Source organism: Polyodon spathula, chromosome 6, assembly GCF_017654505.1.
Source record: "Polyodon spathula isolate WHYD16114869_AA chromosome 6, ASM1765450v1, whole genome shotgun sequence".
Lineage (NCBI taxonomy): Eukaryota > Metazoa > Chordata > Actinopteri > Acipenseriformes > Polyodontidae > Polyodon > Polyodon spathula.
In genome coordinates, this window is record NC_054539.1 from 5,976,084 (window position 1) to 5,996,519 (window position 20,436).

The 20,436-nt window shown below is 38.1% G+C and overlaps 1 protein-coding gene across 2 annotated transcripts; it reads right to left on the bottom strand.

Moving 5' to 3' along the window:
- Positions 1-385: 385 nt before the first annotated feature.
- LOC121316725 (fibulin-7-like) lies at positions 386-17,469 on the bottom strand. Of its 2 annotated transcripts, XM_041251839.1 has the most exons (9): positions 16,953-17,469; positions 14,015-14,177; positions 9,962-10,132; positions 7,161-7,208; positions 5,327-5,452; positions 4,170-4,307; positions 3,118-3,255; positions 2,080-2,218; positions 386-1,706 (listed from the first exon to the last, which is right to left on the bottom strand). In XM_041251839.1, exons 1-9 carry the CDS (start codon positions 17,028-17,030, stop codon positions 1,334-1,336), a joined length of 1,374 nt encoding a protein of 457 aa, XP_041107773.1. In that variant the 5' UTR covers positions 17,031-17,469; the 3' UTR covers positions 386-1,333. The 2 variants fall into 2 exon arrangements, with proteins under 2 accessions (XP_041107773.1, XP_041107774.1); XM_041251840.1 differs by lacking the exon at positions 7,161-7,208 and having other exon boundaries at positions 16,953-17,467.
- Positions 17,470-20,436: the final 2,967 nt, after the last annotated feature.

The window sequence follows — 20,436 nt, forward strand, 5'->3', positions numbered from 1 at the left end:
TGCTGACTGGAAATGCAAATAACTTAAGAATATAAGATACCACCACACCAGAATGCAATTCTTACAGAGATTATATATTTAAAGGTGTTTATAGTTATTTAAAAACGTCATGTGAATTATACAAATCAGGGCTTTTTTATTTTTATTTTTTTAACAACCAGAACTACTTTGACATTGACTTCCATAACAGTTGGAGTGTTGGCGTGAAGTGGCTACCAGCATTTTAACCACTTATACAAGGAGGCAGGCTCCTTTGCACAGTTATAGAGCTATAGAACTGTAGGACTTGGAGTGACCATTTCTATACTGAAAGTGTCAGAATTTCTCCTGTATTCATGTCACAGTGTATAGAACAATAACAAACATAAACCAGTCTCAAAATGGGTGTTATTTCACAATTTTATGTGCAATACATTATGAACACTAGTAGCATTAAGGCACAACTATAAGTGGTATGATTATGTTGGATATTTTTAATTACCCACAGGTGCTATTTATGGCTGTTCTTATGGACTAATAACATAACACTATAAATAACATCTGATTGGTCTAATATTTACAAATAACATTTTCCAAACAGTTAGAAACATCATTTCAATGTATAATGCTGTTATTTTAACATTCCTATGACTTTACCAATTCAAATAGCTTTTATGATGAGATTACTGTTAATACATTGAGACAAAAATCAAACATATGTTAATAATAAGGTATCCAAGCACATATGTAAATAAAATTCAACAATGACCTCATTTTAATGAAAATTGTTTTCAAAGATTCCTTTGGCACCAAGTCCGTATAAAAGAGCAACAAAATTGAGTTTTGTACTTTTTCTAATTTCCGTAAAGGAAATATACTGTACTCCGACAGGGGTTGACCAGTCTAAGGAAAGCAGAACCATGACACACAAGTTAGGCCAGTAAGAAACACCTTGGACCATTCAATGAGTGTATGTGCGGTTTTCATAGGGTGAGTTGAGGGTTTATCGATTCAGTGTCCACTAAGTGGCATCTTGGTCTTGAAGATTATGAAGAATCTAACTCCAGGTGTAGCCTCTTCCAATCAGATTCTAGTATTTCTACAGAAGACTCAATAACATCAATGACAACAGAAAATAAAGACTGGCATTCAATACTGCACTTCGCTTTTAAACCTTGTTGTCAGTCTTGGCAATGGTTTCCATTGACATTTCTTATAATGCTTGCTTATAAACTAAACTTTGACCGCACATTTTTTTTTAAGAAGCGGGGAACCCCTCAATCAATCAACTGAAATGACACTGAAAGAGGAATGGGCTTTAGGAAAAAAGTTTGAGGTCAGGAACTGAGGTCTCTCAGAATTCATTCGGAGACACAAAGACTGTGACCTTTGACACGTGCTTGGCCTGGAATGTGCGGTCCAGGTATTCTGACATGTCCATGTCCACCTCTATGCTCTGGGGCCCGCGGAGACTCTGAACCAGGATGAGCTCTCCGGTCTGCCGGTCAGAGCGCTGCATCACAAAGTGGCCCTTGCTGTTTCCGCCCACGATCCCGAAACGCAGGCTGTCAGGGCCAGGCCTCCCCGGCGCTGCCGCGGTCGCCATTCGGAACAGAGTGAGCGGAGTCTTCAGGTTGGAGGGCAGGGAGAGGTAATGGAACGAGACCGTCTTGGGAGCCAGGTGACAGGATCGGCTGTCCATTGGGCATGGGTTGCGTTCACATTGGCTTTTGGAATCAAAGAAACAAGATTTATTTTTTACAAATCAGTATATAAAGACAAATAAGGGATTAAATGATGATGTTGGACTTTCAAGAAAGTAATCTAAAAATGATAAACTAAACTATTAATCTAACCTTCAATAATAACTGTTTCTGGATGAAAAAAAAAGGTTAATTTATGAGAAAGTAATTGGGAAATAATTTCAGCAGGATGGCCTTACAAGAAACATTTTGTTTTTAACAGCCGCTGGCTTGCGCACCGTTGTATACCATTATATAATCACGAAATAAAGCAGTGGATGATCACAGTACCAGTACTTATGTTGAATACCTTTAGCACATGGTAATGCATTGCTAAGTGATAAGGTGATTCTCTTACAATGGAGATGTCTTCACGTAGCTGACGTTCCCATGAGCCTTTGGGCACTCTGGCTTGACACACTGAAAGCCCTCCCCTGTGTTAATACAGGTGGTTCCCCTGGTGCAGTTGTGCTGCAAGGCAAGGCACTCGTCTACATCTGCAAAATGAGGAAGATATTAGGTACAAATCAGGCCTTGCGAGTTACACAACAGAAGTGATACTCCACCAGCACTTTCATGAGACACACTATCATGCATTACAAGTGCACCGACAGTCAACTGAATTGCATCAGCAATGTATCCCTGTTGGTCAATGTATCGTTTAGACTAAGACACTTAATTATAGTGCAGAACTGAAGCAGAATAGAACATTCAGAAACGGAATAATTAATTTCAATAACCTATTCAAGAAACATGAATTAATAACTATAATGTCACAACCATGTTTAACATAGTTAGATAAGCAGTTGACATCGGTTCATTCATAAAGGCAGACAGGCAGGCACCTGTTTCTCTCCAGATTCTGACACACTCAATAACTAGTGAAAAACAGCAGCTCTCTAGATATATGTTAAACACACCCATTTTCAAAGCCTGTGTTCTATATAAAAAAATCCTAATTACATTTAAACAAAAGCACTATTAAAAAGGGGAACGCATTTCAGGTATAACACTTGCGCACATCAGGTCACAGCATGAACTTCTTTATTATACTGTTTTTTTAATTTAATTTTTTTAATGCCAGTCCAAACAGGAATGTTCCCACTTGCTCCAAAAACATTCCATAGTGTACAGGGGATGAACTGGGACTGTGGGAAATCAGGGTTAACAAAAAATATCTATAAAGATGAAATCGCACTACGGCTCCTACAACGCACTGGCTGGGTTACGTTTATTTATTACTTTAATGCCACAGATTCGAATTAGCACCGCACTTTCAAGATCCTCTTTATGTTTAAAGCAGAAGCCGTCCCAACTCTTGTGACCATGTTCTGCAGCTAGAATGAGGTTTTTTCAGGTACTGTGTTGAATTGGGCTTGGGGTGTGGAGTACTTACCCTCGCAGCTCCTTCCATCACCAAGAAGCTTGTATCCAGTCGGGCAGGAGCAGTGGTATGAGCCAGGGGTGTTGATACAGGCGTGCATGCAGAGTCTGGGAGCTCCATCCAGCTTGTACACCTCACATTCGTTCACGTCTGTGTGCAAACAAGCAGAGTTTCAGAACAGGCCCTAAGCAGGGACTCGTGCCAAGAGCCTAGCCAAAGGGAATCGGCTTCCAAGCAGCCCGTGGTTTGAATCTGCCTGTCCAGTGAGGCAGCATGTTAAGTGTTTTATTGGAGGTCAGGGAGATAAAGCATCCCTCCAGTAATTTAATAGCAAACGTACAAACCGCCAACAAGTAGCTTTTTCCATTTGACTTTATTACATACATTTGTACCTGGCAAGCAAACTCTCCTGTGTTTGGCTCAGAGTTAATCTGCCTCCTGAAACGAAGTGGCTAGTTTCTCCCTTGTCTATGTAACGCTCTATCACTAACTGTAAAGTACAATCAGAAAAAAAATATCTATATCTTTATCAGGTTCCTTGAATCTACATGCAGATGAAGATGTTGTTGATTGTAATGTACAGTATTAATTGTTCAGCTGATAGCATTGGTGCATATACTAGGTCTGGGAGAAAACAATAAGGGCAGAGTTTACAGTTAAGGACTAAGAACTACTCCAGACTCGAATCCCAGCTCATGGGCACGTACTCCAATGCTGAGTATTAATTTTGATGGCTGAGGATCCGGAAGTCTTCCGGAAATGTACAAGACAGCACTGGATCTGCCACTGTAAAGACCCCTGTGGTTCTAAGTGGAAAAAAATAGTCAAAGAGAGACCATTTAAGACTGAACACAAGACCTCCATAGTCAGATTCTAGTATCCTAAACTAATGTAGTATTCAACCAGCATAAACAGTTTACTTACTGTATTTAGATTTGCATTTAGGCATCAAAGCCACACCCACCCCATTCAAACCTGTGAGGTTTTGCGCGGTGATGCACCCGGGCCTGTGATTATTACACGGCAGGGAACTTCCGGTTCCCTCTGACCTCATTTCCTCGTACCTTGACAGATGCTGTTGTCCGAGGTGCCACTCATATGGAAGCCGGCGTCACAGCTGCAGTGCTGGGTCCGGTCGATCTTGGCACAGCGGGGCTTGCGGCTGAAGGCTGGGTCGTTCATGACACTCCATTCCGGGGGTGCTAAATGTCAGAGAGGAAAGATGTACAGGCTGAGTTATCAGGTCTCTCAAACTGCACTGCAGGTTCACTTCAATCTCAGGAGAGAATAGTTCATAGAGTATAATTTAATTGCACATCAGTTTGTGTCTAGCTAGTTTTTGGGGGTTTTTGGGGTTTTTTCTGTGAGCCTTGATTATAAGTAGCTGCCAAAGATGCACTGTGTGCCTAATTAAATTCCACAAACAAAATGAAACCATTTATAAAATGCACTTTATAACTTCAAAGTTTAGCCAGGGACAATTGTGGGATGGGCTATGAAACAAAGACAGGACTTGATATTTTAATAAGAAACAATCCTTAAGATCACAGACATGGAAAGGTTATATACAAGACGCCACAAAAACCTATTGCTGCATTGCTTTGCTTTCAATAAAAAACACTGTACAATAATAACATGGAAAAATATACGTTTATAGTACAAATAAAGTACATTTGTCTCCAAGAATGTGTTACAGGGCACAACGTTAATATAAGCTCTCACATCATTTTTTTGGAGCAAACCATTTCCATTTCTAGATTTAATCTGTTAAATATTATTTAAATCTGTATAAAACATAAATCTGTATTATTTATCTGTATAAAACTATTTAAACATTTTCTAATATGAGTCTCTAGTACTGTACAATACCTGGACGCCTTTTTGAGAATTTTGCCCTGCTGATACAATAGTCTTATTCACAAATGTATGCCGAACTACATTCATCTTTTAAAAAAAAGTATACAGAGCATATTCACATTTTTGTTTTACTATGGGACTGATGTGATCAAAAAGGTTGTTATCAGAGCCTTTTACAGCACTGGTAAATCCAGATTACTTAACCTAGTCCACAACTACTTTTAGCAATATGATTACTCTGGAATAAGCACAGATAGGTGGCTGATACAAACCAGGATGGATTCCCCAGTGCTGCAAAATGTTCTAATGAAAACCTAGGGGTGGCTTATCACTGTGGGGTACACGAAGCACTGACCATACAGACCTGTCAAAACCTGATGTTGGCAGTGGCTACCGCTCCAGTTCTGTTGGCATGAACATCTGTAGTGGTTCATACCTTCAATACATGTTCCTCCGTTCTGGCACGGGTTACTCAAGCACTCACTGATATCTAAGGAGAGAAAGTTGTCAATCCCCCCTGTCAAATATCCAGATTTGCTTTTGGAATCTAGACATCAGCAATTTGCCAAACGAAAGTTCTGTTTACATTCATTACTGGTATGAATAATGAACGCCCACAGTTTGGATGGTTTTTGAGATCGTGTTGGAAAGATCCAATTGTTCATAAGAGAGTCCCGCTGATCACGTGAGGGAATGGTTTACATTGTGCTGCCATATTAACAGCATCTCTACCACTATGATTTAGTAACAGGTTAAAAGGGGTCACTCAAGTACATGTTACTGCTGTAGCTTAACCTGCACAAGATCATCTGTGCCACCAGCTTGCAATGGAAAGAAAAGCATACTGTACATACATGAACTACAATGGACCCTTGTATAGAGAATGGGGAATATTGCCCTAGATAAGAGATTGTCAACCAGGGAAACATTTGTCAGAGATACTGGATCACGAGAAAACTCAGAAAATGCAAAAATAAAATAGTATTGCAGAAAAAAGACAGTGTTGACATTACATAGCTCATTAAAAAGCTACATTTTGTTATGGATTTAGGGTGCCCAATTATTTCTCCACCGTTTAGTCACACAAATTTAATGCCAGTAGGGGGTGCTATAGTGCATCGAGGGGGCTCAGTCCCAGCCCCTGCCTCTCTAACGCACAGGAGCGCCAAAGCAATGCTCCCTGTGGAACCGCCAGCAAAGATCAGCGACTTCACACAGCCAGGACGCTGTAGCGAGCACACAGCTACATCTTGAGATCCTGTTTAGTTGAAATAAAAGTTTTGTGCATTTAACAGCAACAGCTGTTTTAAATAAAATAATAGGAAGGAAAAAGCATAAATGCAAAACAAGGTTACGGTTAAATGTTTAACACACATGCAAAATGCTTAGGAAAAGCAAGCTCACAACCGCTGCTGGCAGTTGAAATTCCTGTTTATTTAATGAATGTACACTTTATTAATTCAACCTTTACGTGTTAAATCGCTTGATGAATTTCATTAGTGATGCATTCCAAAATAATGTTTATTTAATGGCTTACCTTATAGTAACAACATGCTTCCAATACCGAACATCCAAAGAAACAAATACTTACCAACAGCCTAAAGCGGCAGTAATGAATTGCTTAGTTTTAGTAATTTCCCCCATTAAGTATGGATAACTTGTAGATTAGTAATGAGGTTGGGATATTTATGAAATTGTTCTTTACTTGTCACTATAGTAACAGATGTTTCTTCCAGGCAACAATCCCTTTCAGTGCATTTTTTTCTTATTTTACTTTGATGAATCTGGTAGCTGTGAAACCAATATAAATATATATTTGAAGAACGTATGAACGAGGGTGTTGTCTGAAAACAGTGCTTGTCAATATATGGTTTAATATAATAAACAAACCAACACAAAAACAAATAAATGACTAAAAGTAATTACCATTACCACAAAAACAGATTTGTTTTTGCTGAGTTAATCAAGGTAATAGTGATAATTGATGTGAACAGTTGATACTGTTTATTGTATTAACTGTGCTATACAAGCAAACAAAGACCTCAAGGTGTAAGTGGACATTTAAAGAGACAGAAGTTATTAATAACAGAAAAGTTTAAATGTACAGTGAAATTCAAAGCCAGAGCTGTATTAAACGCCTTACAATATCAAAACATAGCCCCCAATTACATGACTAATAATAATAATAATATACATACCTTTGATTTTTTTCAAATGTCCAACTGCCTCGTTCTCTTTCTTTTTCCCTGCAGCATGATTTGAATAATGTGTTTTCAAAAATGTATGACAACAACTTTGACTTTAATGACTATTGTGAAAGCAAAGCTGGGAATCCTAGTGTGTCACAGCAAGTTTGTGTGTAAATTTCTCCCTCAGACTCTGAAAAGTGAAAATTAGCTGTGCTGTGTGATGAGCAATATTCACACAGACTCGATTATAATCTTCCAAATGCCCTTAACCAATTAGAATGCCACAGTTAGTCACAATCTTTAGAATTCAGCGCACACAACCAAAAAGTCTATTGTATAATAAAATAGTGGGATAGGAGGGGCAATATTGCTACAACCTACATTAAATTTAACCGATACAACAGCAGAGCCAGTGAAAGTATGGTATAAAACCATGGTGAATCTCTGAGAGATATACAGCTTGAACACCAGAAAAGCAGGGTATACTGCAACATTTCTATAAATATTTACAATGATAAACTTTCATCAGAAAAGATTTGAATTGCATTTAAGAAAGTATGAATGCCCACTACCAGCACCAAAATGTAAGCATACACTTTCATTGTCATATGTATTATAAACAGTACAACAGATGGGCTGCAGTGAAATAGATGATACTGGTAGATGATTGTGAAATGTGTGTTCTGCATAATGGCAAGAATGCAATTGTTCATGTAATGGCAATGTGTAGAATACAGAAAACAGCATGAATGTTTAAATTACAACAACTGCATCAAATTGCTTTTTGGATGTGAGGGGACGGGACGACAGCAACGCTGAAATACAAAAAACTGCAAAGCAAAGACACTCTGGAATATAAAGTATTTTCTATCTGTTTATCTATCTGAGCTGATGTTCTCTTCATGGCATCTAATGACAAATGACTGGACGCTATCTTAGCAGCTAATGATACTTCTTGAAAAAATGCTGTACAGTGAAAAGTCAACTGCTAACCTGATTTTCAGATTTTCAGCATGGGACCTCACCTTTTGCTGTATTCATAAAGCATTACCGTACCAAATAGCACATTTACTGGCACATAAGAGCTTTATGGCCATGGCCTCTTGCGAGTTATTCATATGAATTCCCTTATCAAAATACATTTAGCATAAAAAGACACTGATTTGATTTTTAATAGCTTTATTTATTGAGTTGATGGAGGCCACACATATCTGTGCAGATATAAATAGTACACTTAAAGCCTACTTCATCCCTTCAAATCAGCATCTATTTTAACACATTGCTCTTGTTTCAATGGTTCTTTGACCATGGTTCTCAAAGTGGACTGGTTCTGTGTTTTCACCCTGAGAACCTGAACAGACAGCATACTGTACCCTGTGAGGGGTAGTCATTATGGGAATGCAATCCCATGAAAACCATACCACTAGGAATTTCTCAGCCCTTGCCAGGAACTCGGGGGCCATCAATAGCATGCTTTGCATACTTCCAGGCCATTAGACCATGAACCTATTTAATGAAACGTACACTGAATTAACTTGTGCGTCCTTCAACTTGCTGTACAGCCTTTCACGCTCAATGTTATGAATGCTGGGACTTGCGAGCAGAGGTAGGCTCACTTACATTAGCTACTAGATGGGAGAGATAATTTGTTTCTGTGGACTGGAATGCGGACTGAATATCACAATACAGATGTTCTCTTCTCATATGAGGGAACTGAATGCCTCTTTAGTCAGAGCTTCTTTCAATGTAGTTTCATGTCATGAAAACGCCAAAGAAAGACCCCCCGCCATCCCCTCCCTTATCTGTGTGAGGACCCCACTGTGTGGTTTTGAAACCACCACTGACAAGCCCACAGCAAATTATTTTATTCGCTCAGACATTCAGAAAACATTGTCAAGGTCAAAATGGACAGAATGATTTCTCGTTGGATAACAACAGCCCAGGATTTAAAGACCATGCATTTCTGTAATACAGGACCTCAGTCAGGTGCTAAATGGGAATTAATATAAAAGGCATTTAGCTAAAAATAAATAAATAAATTGTAAAACCCATTTTAAAATACTAGTAAATTGCTATGTATTTAATTCATTTACTTTTTAATTCATTATTTCTATTTACATTACAGCCTTTGTTTAGGTATTTGTACTGTTTTTTTTTTTTACTGGGGAGTCTGCTTGCAGAACTAGAAACTACATAGTTAAAGAGTAATGTCAGAGATTGAGTTTACTTTGTATCGCTTTTGGTGAAAAATAAAATGCCGCTGCTTAAGGTGATCTTTCACAAGTACACCTAAAGTACATGAGATGTTGATGTACTTCCCATATATTGTATTCTCTCAGCTATGTTCCTATCTAGAAAACATCTCACACCCTGGAGAACACGTGAGGACGGACTGAAAGAACATACTGTATATTCCACTTGTGAATTATATATGAATATACAGCCACTATTTTAAGCCTAGTCACAGTTATTTAAAAAAATGCCAACTTATAAAACCTGTATATTATGCTTATAAGACAAATCATAGACTCTCTCTCTGGTAGCTACAGTACATTCATACCCTAACCACAATGTCCTAACATCTTCAGAAGTCAACAAGAAATCAAGCCTGTGACAGAGTAGTTAGTTATGTGTGAAAATAAACATAATCAGATTAAAAAACTGAAAGAAACAATAAAGGTAACAGTGAACGATGGTAAATTCTTTTTGAAAACCCATAGATGATTATTAATATATATTTAGATATTTATTTATGCTCCTTCCTTTTGAAACCTTTTGACTGTATACAGTGAGGAGTTATAACATGGTACCTTTACACACAGGGTTAGCCCCAGTCCAGATGCCATTCTCCTGGCACACTCTGGTGCTGGGGCCGACCAGCTGATATCCGGGATCGCAGGTGAAATGGACTTCGTGGTCGACAAAGTACTTGGAACCAAACTTGTGCCCATGCTGTGGAGCTTCAAGTGAAGGGCATGTAACTACACAGGATAACAAAAAAATATATCAGTTAGAAAGGGAGATTTCAGAATATTCATATAAACATTTATGCCTATGGCTGAATAGCCCTGGACCAGAAATGCCAAGGTAAGCTTCTTTAAGAACTTTCTTTAGAACCCTTATTGTTGACAGTCTTGCTCACTTCCAGAATCTTCAAAGGCAGAACTTATGTGCTTCAGAACCATTCAGAACCTTTTTAGTGGTCGAGCAGATGCATGGCAATGAACAGCACAGATTGACCCCCAAAAAGCTACATGTCAGAAGACATAAAGTGTAGCAGGTGTTACAGGCTGAATTGAGAGGCACATTATTAGGTCTGTGTTATTAAACCTTAGTGTTGTTTTGCACCTGATACTATGTGTTGCCAGTATAAAATAATATCTCTTCAGTTTTACAGAGTAGATTGTATCGGCTACAACATATTTGTAGATCTTTTTTTATGGTAACATATCATAATGAATGACAGTAAGTGACCATTAGTGCTAGATGCAACCAGAACATGTGACCTGTTGTTAATATAGTTAATATAAAATTGATTTTAAAACATTGCTTAGCACAAGATGAGCGTCTGAGTTTTTTAAATAAATAAACCACAGGACAGCCATTAGACTGCAGGGCCCTCTGCCATCGGCCTCCTCGCTCATGTCTGGGCGTGAAGTCTTCAGTATTCTGACATAGACGCTACTTGAGTGCAATCTTTAACATTAACAAATCTTTTGTCTGTTTTCTTGCTCATATTTTAAAAGTGAAAAACATTCTAAAATTTCATCCTTTAATACAACTATTGGCCACCTTAATACAGGTATAAAATATCACAGCAATAAATCATTCTTTCTGTTTCAGTCATCACATTCAGAGCCAGTTTTATAGGCTAGCAACCAGGGCAATTGGCCAGGGCCCCACTATGCTATATTAGGTCATATATACAGAGTAGTGAAAGACATAAACTTAACTAAAAAATTCATAATAGTACCACATGTCACCTTAAAGTGGCACAGTCTAGTTCATGAAATATAAAATGGTATCATTACCTTTTAACAGGTACGTAACAATAATTAGACTCACTGATCATTTAGTCCTTTTCCAAGCAAAGCAGCAATGGAAGTCATCCAGTATGCAGGTGGGGAGAGGGAGGGAGGGGCCAATGCCTTAGCCTCTTCCCGGGGAGGGAGGGAGGGGCCAATGCCTTAGCCTCTGCCCGGGGAGGGACGGAGGGGCCAATACCTTAGCCTCTGCCCGGGGAGGGAGGAAGGGGCCAATTCCTTAGCCTCTGCCCGGGGAGGGAGATCACTGTAATATTTCATACTCGCACCAAGCTGCTCTTTAATGCCCATTAGTAGTTTCATCAACATGGGTTTCGTCAGTACAGGGATGGAAATAAAAGTCAGTTTGAGCCATTCCAGGTTTTACTGTGAGCTTAATAAGTTCTCATCTGAGCTTACACAGGCAAAAACTATAGTACGATATATGGATAATCTAGAAATTCACCACATACAGTGTATTAAGATATAAAAGATTTGAATGGTTCAGCATTACAAGGGTTTTTAAACTGACACTAGTGTATAGAAACACTCATCAGTGTGTAAGGCAAGAAAACACGCAGGTTTGTATAGACCATGCAAAGGAACAGGATCCTCATTTGCATCTTTCCAATACCTTCAACCTTTTGTGACAAATTATGTGACGCTTCATCATATTTGGACGAGCAGTTCACAAGATCAGGAATTCATTATCGTTGCCAATCAGGTGTCAATGCTGTGAAAGGCTGCCATGGCGTACACTGGCAGAATATGAACAAAGGCTTGTCAACACATTCCCATGTAAAAGTTTCATCAAACCTTGATGATTGGTTCTGAAACTATAGCTTCAGTAGCCCAGCCAATCAGAGGCCACGACCTAGAATATGAAGCCCTCATGAATTTACCTTATGAAGGAATGTCAACACCAGTTGTCATCACAATTAGAACATGAAACACTTTACTGTATTCATAGCTAGAGACAGGAAATATATTTAATATGGGATTATAGCCCATTGGCATAATACACGGGCTTGACCCTATTCTCAGACAACTGCTGTTACTGCCAGTATTTATGTGTTTAGATTTAACAATAACACTGGCATTAACTGGTGCAAAAACTTGCATACAATATGTCAAGCATCCACAGAGAAGGTGTGATTCATAATGCTGACTATGAAAATGAACACTGTTTAGATAGAGTCTGCTGGCTGCACTTTCTTCTTCTGTTCCAGGATCTACTGGGGTGAGATCCTGTCAACTGACAGGTATAAAAACAATCTTGAGAGCCTGTCAACTGACAGGTATAAAAACAGTCTCCCAGACAAGCTGACAAGGAGGTCTGTGACAGGGCTGAAGCCCTGGCTGTAAATAGTGTTTGGCTTGGGTATGAATAACGATGTATTATTTTGTGTTTAAGTTTGGCAGGGATGGGGTTAATTCCATCAACGTGCATCTGGATTGAATAATTGATCTTCAATCAAGTCCTAACCACACAGCATAAAAGGAAGCCAAATCCATTGTTTAGAAGTCGGTTCAGGGAAGGCAAACACCCAGCTTGAACGAGGACAGATTATTAAAACATTCACAGCCTACATAGCCAGTTTCACAGAGTTACTGTAGGTTACACAATCTCAACAGGTTAGCTCTCATTGAGTCTGTCAAGTGCCTTTTTCTGTGTGAATTTTGGGGATTGCGATAAATGAATACGGTAGACTGCTAAAGTAACCTGAAATATATAACTTAGTTTGTTCGGTTCGTTTTGTTAAATTAACAGATGCTTTGCCTTCTTCAGAAATGTGACCCAATAAGAAGTATAATGTGACGTGATGTGATGTGATGTGATGTTTTTGGTTGACAGTTTATAAAGATTTTACTCACAAATATGCTTCATATATTACATTGGAAGTGCTTATTATGTTTACATGATTTACATTTTTATAAGCCATTATCAATACACATTTCTTTGCATATTTTTCCACAGATTTGGACTGACTCTACCCATAACCATATACCAGTGATGTATAATAAAGACGTCCACTAACTTGTTCCCTCAAGTTGTTTGCAAACTTAAAGAGTAAGCTGATTTAAATGTCTCCCTCCCTTTTCTTGATGTTCTTGTTCTAATTACTGTACTCAGAAATGTTCTTTTTACAGTGAGTTCACGAGCAGCTCTTCAGTGACAGCTGCCAGCCATAAACCTATGTAATGCAGGCTAGATCGGCTAAAGTGTCTTATAAGGGAGCGCCAGCACCATCTAGTGCACAGCAGTGCATTGCCAGCAAAACAAAATGAAACGTGATTCAAAGTTACAGATCACTAGATGGCATTAGCTTTTATTTCTAGAAGACATGTTGGCTGATTTAGCCAATGATACATAAATCTATGGCAGGCAGCTACATTTTTAAAGAAAGAAAATTATATTTGAATCTACTTTTTAGGGTTAGTTTTGGCCCAATACATTTCATTAACATTGAGCTACAACAAATATATGATGTCACTCCTCTTTAGGCCAAAGAAAGTCATACAAAAAACAATCACAGTGGTTTTCCATGGAGTTTCTATCCAGCTTTTCTTGACAGAGAACAGCTCCCAAACATGCAGGAATGAACCTATATGCATACAGAACTCCTGTTTTGCAAACAGGCCAGGTTTTTGTTCCATTTTCAATATGCATTGCTTCATGGTGCACTTCTGGCAGGATAAGCACTACTACAATTGCAACAACAAGTTTGCTTGAGATATTACATCAATTATATACCCATCTATGTTCAATTGTTCAGTTCAGATCTTTTTTTTAGAACCTTAATCAGCATCATTACACAGTACCTTCTGTTCAACACATACCTGTGTATGGATCTGCAGCTGGCGACTTGGACACAGAATTCTGAAGAGCAGCCAGTTTGTTTTTCATAATGCGGAGCCCTTCTGTAAACCGGGTTTCCTGCCCTTTCAAGAACTTTTCCATTTGGCGGACCACAGTCATAATATGTTGTCTATCCAGACAGCTCTGTCCAAAAACAAGTAATTCCCGTCAATATAGCTAATTCAATAAATTACAGTTGTTTTTGTTTTTTACTCTGGAGTTTACTACAGAAACTTCATCGACAATCAGGATGTATTTAATATGACTATGCTGTGAATGCTGCCTCTAGCCTTCCACACATTTGACAACACTAGCAAGGCAGGTATCATTCATGTTCTTTCTCCAGGCTATTCTGGGTTGATCACAGTTGAATGGTTTGACTGTCTATCTGTAATAAAGTTAGCTGGACTGAAGCTGTTCAACAGATGCTGCTGGACCAACGTTCAAATTCTTGTGTGTATCTTGGAAGGCATCTACATTATCATTAAGAGTACCGAAAAGGTATGCCTTTGTGTTCGTCTGGGTGGATTTCAATAAATCAAATGCCATCGCTCGCTTTAAAAGGGCTATGGATCAGCCCAGATTTTAAATAAAGACAAAATTAATTATTTATTTTCATGTTGTTGTTTATTCGGTCAAATAAGACACTTTTGGTTGAGATTCATGACTTTTTGCTAATGGCATATTCCCTACATTAGAAGACCCTGAGAAACAATTAGCCTGCATACAGCTGTAACAGAAAGCACTGTGAAAATTGATGGGCATAAATGCAACTCTTTCAGAACTAAGTAATTAAAGACCACCTTCTGATAACTAACTAAATAATGCATATAGAAATTGAAGCTGTACATCTATGTTTAAAAGATGAAAGGCTTAAACCTTGTGTGTAAACACTTGTTTACCGTTTTCAATGAAAAAGTATAATTGATTCTGTATTTATAGACATCTTTATACTATTATTTTAAATTGATTTTCATGAACCGCATCCTATCACAGTGGATTTTGCACCAAGGTATAATAAATGAGTCAACAATGCATGAACCTGATAAATAGTACAATTTTACTTAAAGGCTGCAATAATATGTTGTTTTTCGGATTTTTGCATTTTCGAGCGGAGTTATTTTTCCTCAGTGTTGGCAGTTTAAACTTTAAAATAACCCATTTTAAAATGCCAAGAAGCTCCTTGGCATAGCAATGTGTAAGATGAAGCCAAGCTTCCAATAATGAAATGCAATATCTAGAAGATGACTGACAGGACTGAGGGATACTGTATCAAGTGACAATGTTTTCATGCTGTTGTCCAGCTGGTCTGTGGTGTTACATTTTAGGGTTACCCTCTCATTTTGCATGCTAAATACATTAATCCACTTCCTTTGCTGTGATGATATGAAAATGAAGGCAGGGTTACGTGGTTATAATTATCTGGACTATATTTTCGTACTATAAGTTACTAGTCCTATAGAAGTTGCATTCAATTCAAGAAGTAACTAACTGTAAAATGGTAGCACAATGTTAAACTCTAGCTCACACTGTAAAAAGAGCTTTCTTCTTACCCTAGACTTGGTCATGTATGAAATAGAACAGTCTCATATTTCACCACTTTGCGTTCACATTGTGTAATACAGCTGCTGTTGTTTTTGATGGTGCACAAACGTCGATTAGCTCATTTTTAGCTTGAATTATAACATTTTATAATTTTATATTATAAGAAGGTCAGAAAGCAAACCCTGGTAGATTCAATGGCAATCAAATAAAAATGTACAGCTATACAGTGAAATAGCCTGAATTACAATATTTGAATATTCATGATGCCTGGCTGCAGATTTGTTTGTAATATTCTTTTCATCACAAGGTGTTTTCAGAAGAATGTAAATCAAGGGAAGCTGGATTATCTGTAATACTGCAGATTTGCATTCCTAATGGAGACGCTTCAAAGAAGAGTCTGGCTGCTGCTAATTCTTTCACTACCCACTGCAACTTCCAAGAGGTATTCCACTCCAGCTAGCTAGGGGAAGCCTTGTGCTTTCTTTGCTCCTTCAGCATCACTAGCTAACACAAAAAGTGGATTACACTAGCCTCAATTATGCTTGAGACCATTTATAGAGAGCAGGTGGAATATAAAGCTATTGCCGATGCTATAGAATCGTAATTTAACAAAAATACAAAAATGTTTTATCTGTAGGATCTTGTTCCAGGCAGACCTTGTGATGGATTCCTGTTGAAAAAGCGTTTAATGAATATATGTTTACTTCAGCTGACTTCAATATAAATACATAAAGAAACTGCCTGTTAGTCCATACACAGTATAATAACTGGTCAGTCCATATATTAACAGGACGACAATTTGAAGTAAATTAAATTAAATCAAACAAAATGACATGGTAATATCTTATTACAGTAGTTTCAACAGTTAATATAAAGCGTCAGATATCTTACGTACAGTGTTCCTGAAACTGTTGGCTATTGTGTAAAACATGTACAGAGTAGCATCGCAAACGTTTGCTGTATATTCAATTGTGAAGGCTAATGTCTTATGATATATATATATATATTATATATATATAATAGACTATATATATATTATATATATATATATATATATATATAACACGTAGATATATATGACAAAATAAGACTGAAATGCAATCACATGTCTGGCAAATAAACGTATGTAACAAAAACAACGTGTTCCTTTAGGCGTGCTACTTTGTCTAATACTAACAGCCTGCAGCCATAGCTCGTAATTTGACATCTTACTAAACTTTGTAACTGAAAACGCAACAAACAGCCGGTTAATACATTTCAGTTTATCTCTGGTTAACATGTACTGTTTCTAACTTCATTTTATCCGCTGGCGTGAAGAAATACAGTAGCCTACGCAGTCACTCAACCAAATGAAAGAAAGATGCATACACTTACCTGCGCTGCTTGTGAATGATGAAAAGCTGTTGCTAAACACAGTATAAATAAACAACAGTAGTGAACTCCAACGGTCATGTTTATGAGAAAAGGAGACCACTTAAAAAATAAATCTGTGCAAATATTGTTTTCAGCAAAGTACACCAATTGCTTATGTGCAAAATCGCTTGAAATTATAGTTCAGCCTCTTTGTATATGAACGGCAATTGCGACTTATTATGTTATAAATTATGGTGATCAATTACTCAATACTCGATGCACGGTGCGGTTGTGGTAAACTAGACGTGTCTTCGGCACACAAAACCAGCGAAATACAGTACTACTGCCTAACTCCAACTTTGAGAGATGGATTGCTGTATGCCCTCCCACCAATTCCCCAGCACAGCTCGCTAAACTCCGAACCGCACTCTTTTTTTCAAAATGTCAACCAACAAAGTTCAGTGTCCTGAAGGTATTTCGAAAGCTCACGCAATAAATGTTAGCAGAGCCTCTGTTAATTGTCTGCGCCCATCTATATAACGTCAATTTTTACAATTCCACAATCGTCTATTTAGGAGTAAGCGGGTATGTGACATGTGCAATTACCCATGAAACTTTAAAAAAAAAAAAAAACGTTTTTTTTTTTTTTTTTTTTTTTGTTAGGAAAAGCCACATTTCTATATATATATATATATATATATATATATATATATATATATATATATATATATATATATATATATATATATATATATATATATGTAATTTTTTTCATTCAGTTCTACATTTTTTTCTTTCAGTTTAACCTTCTGTGTATTGAACTTCACAAGCTGACTAGCTTTGTTTGGTTTCCAGTTTGTTTACATTCCCCTAAAGGCATTTTAGTACAAACTAGAGGCACAAAAGCCGATTATAATTGGAACCTGCTGGTCACTGACATTCCAAAAGAATTGTAATTAATGCCACATTACAAGCAAGCTCAGTCAATCAGTCCAGACCTGACCTGATGAGTGACACACCACTCCAGCGCATTGGTCAACCTGAAGTACAGCCCAGTCATTTCCAGATTTATCCGCATCGTGGGTCCTGATGTGAAAGTGTGCGCAGAAGAGTTTGAAAAATGCCATTGAGATTCCATTATGGCACTATGAAGAAACCATAGAGAGCAACCAACTAGAAAACCATGTGTTGCCATGGCTTTTGAAAGTACTGGACTATAGGGGGTCATGGATCATTTGTAATCTCAGTTAAAAGTAAACACGCGTGAACTAAGTGAAAAACAAAAATACTGGAAAAAACATATATAGGGAGAAAACAAACAAAATGGGACCAAACATGCATGATAAGGTAGTGTTCATGTTCCCTGCTCTAAGATGGGAATATCACTTGAGGTGATAGAATGGGACCTATTAAAATTAGACATTCCCGAAAGGTGAAAGGTACCAAAACAAGTAATGTGTACAAGTTACCATGATGTAAGCAGAATCACTTCCCCCTCCATAGACTCATGCTATTGTGTTTAGAAATAAATTGTGTGCATCAGATTGCCACTTAATTGTTACCAACTTCATAAACTTTACAGGTATGCATGTACATGCAGATTGGAAAGATAATTGTTCCAAAGGAAAAACTGCTGAAAAGATTGTACGGAATGTTTTTGGCTAGAAGTCAGTATGCAGGATCAACAACATCAAATGAGCAATGATATCTTAAATTAGTGGCACATAAAAATAAGTTGTTAAATCATGGAAATTCTAGAATGAGGAAATCAAAGATCATAGTTAGATTCTCCACCTGCACTTAGAGACAATTTGCGTTAATTTGAATAAAAGATGAAGTACAAGGAAGAAGTCATTTAAACATTCCCAGCTCCCTCTAAAATCAATGTTTCAGTCGGTGGTTTAATGGGTGAGGTGCACATTAACCTTTTTATTATTCCAACACACTGCTTCTACACAGCTTTGTTTGCAACCAACACCCCACTCTGTGAGAGAGCAGCTGTGGAGGTCAGATAGAAGTACAATTCTCACCAGTGTTCCCATTCCTGGTTATAGGGTTTGTCTGGCTGGTGGTCGGGATGATTTTGAGGGTGCAGGGCAGGAGGTCGTTAGATATCTGTTACATTTGTGTTTTAGAGGAATTTCAAAGAAATCGTGAGTTTTCTTTCTGAAAAAAAAGCTTGAGGGCCAAAGCTTGGTATAGTTTTCTTATGTTCTTATATTCTTAATCTTTTTGAATACCTCGTAGACTGCTGACCGTTCACCAGAGTTTATTTTTAATGGTGCTGGGTCACTTTGACTGATGTCATTGTTGACCGTTCACCAGGGTTTATTTTTAATGGTGCTGGGTCACGTTGGCTGATGTCATTGTTGACCATTCACCAGGGTTTATTTTTAATGGTGCTGGGTCACTTTGACTGATGTCATTGTTGACCATTCACCAGGGTTTATTTTTAATGGTGCTGGGTCACGTTGGCTGATGTCATTGTTTACCGTTCACCAGGGTTTATTTTTAATGGTGCTTAGACTGTAACAGTAACTGTTCAGGTTTATGTTTGTGGTGCCAAAGTCAATCCGTACCGGAGGGCCTGCTATGAGTTTCTTTTCCAAGGAAAAGGCCATTTGTTCACCCCCCTCTAGGGCCGATCAATCGCTTTATTCTTTGTTTCCAACAGCTACAGCATCTTGGCTTCATAAATTTGCAATGCAGGGTCAATGGGCTTTCCAGAAAGTAAAGTTTTCAAAACAATAATTAATAAAGCAAAAAAGGAAGATGAATATCCAAACTTTTTTCAAGTTTGACCTCTATTGGCCTTAAGTAAATATAACAACATTTACAACAGCATGTCTGCCTGTCCAGTAACCACGAGGCTCCCATTAGCACGGCCAATTTTACACATCTGATATCGTCTTTTTATTGAGTTAGCAGTTCAAATCTCAATGCTAAATCAAACAGCAGACTTTACATGCTATATGTGAATATATAAGTGTTATAGCAGTTTAGAAATTATATTATATATTAGCCTACCCAGACTTATAGGACAATCAATATCATATGTCCTTGGTGCACATTAGAGGCATACAGTGCAGAAGTGCCATTCAAGACTCCATGACAATTTGAAAAAGCAATATATTTCCAATAAGTACAATTCCCAATGCATAACAGATGTCATTTCAGTCTTGACAATGAAGAAAGTTTCAATTGCTGAAATTGCTGGTGCGGTCCTTTTTTTTTTAATTTAGTAGTCGAACACACGCTGTCCTCCGAAATGTGTGCTGTCAGCCGACTGCTTCTTTTCACTCTGCTGGCCCGCCATGCAGCCACCTCAGAGCTACAACTTTGGAGGATAATGCAGCTCTGGGCAGTTTACAGGCAAGCCCGCAGGCACCCGGCCAGACCACAGGGGTCGCTGGTGTGCGGTAAGCCGAGGACATCCTGGTCGAACTATGCCCTCCCCACCCAGGACACACTCGGCCAATTGTGCGCCGCCCCTTGGGAACTCTCG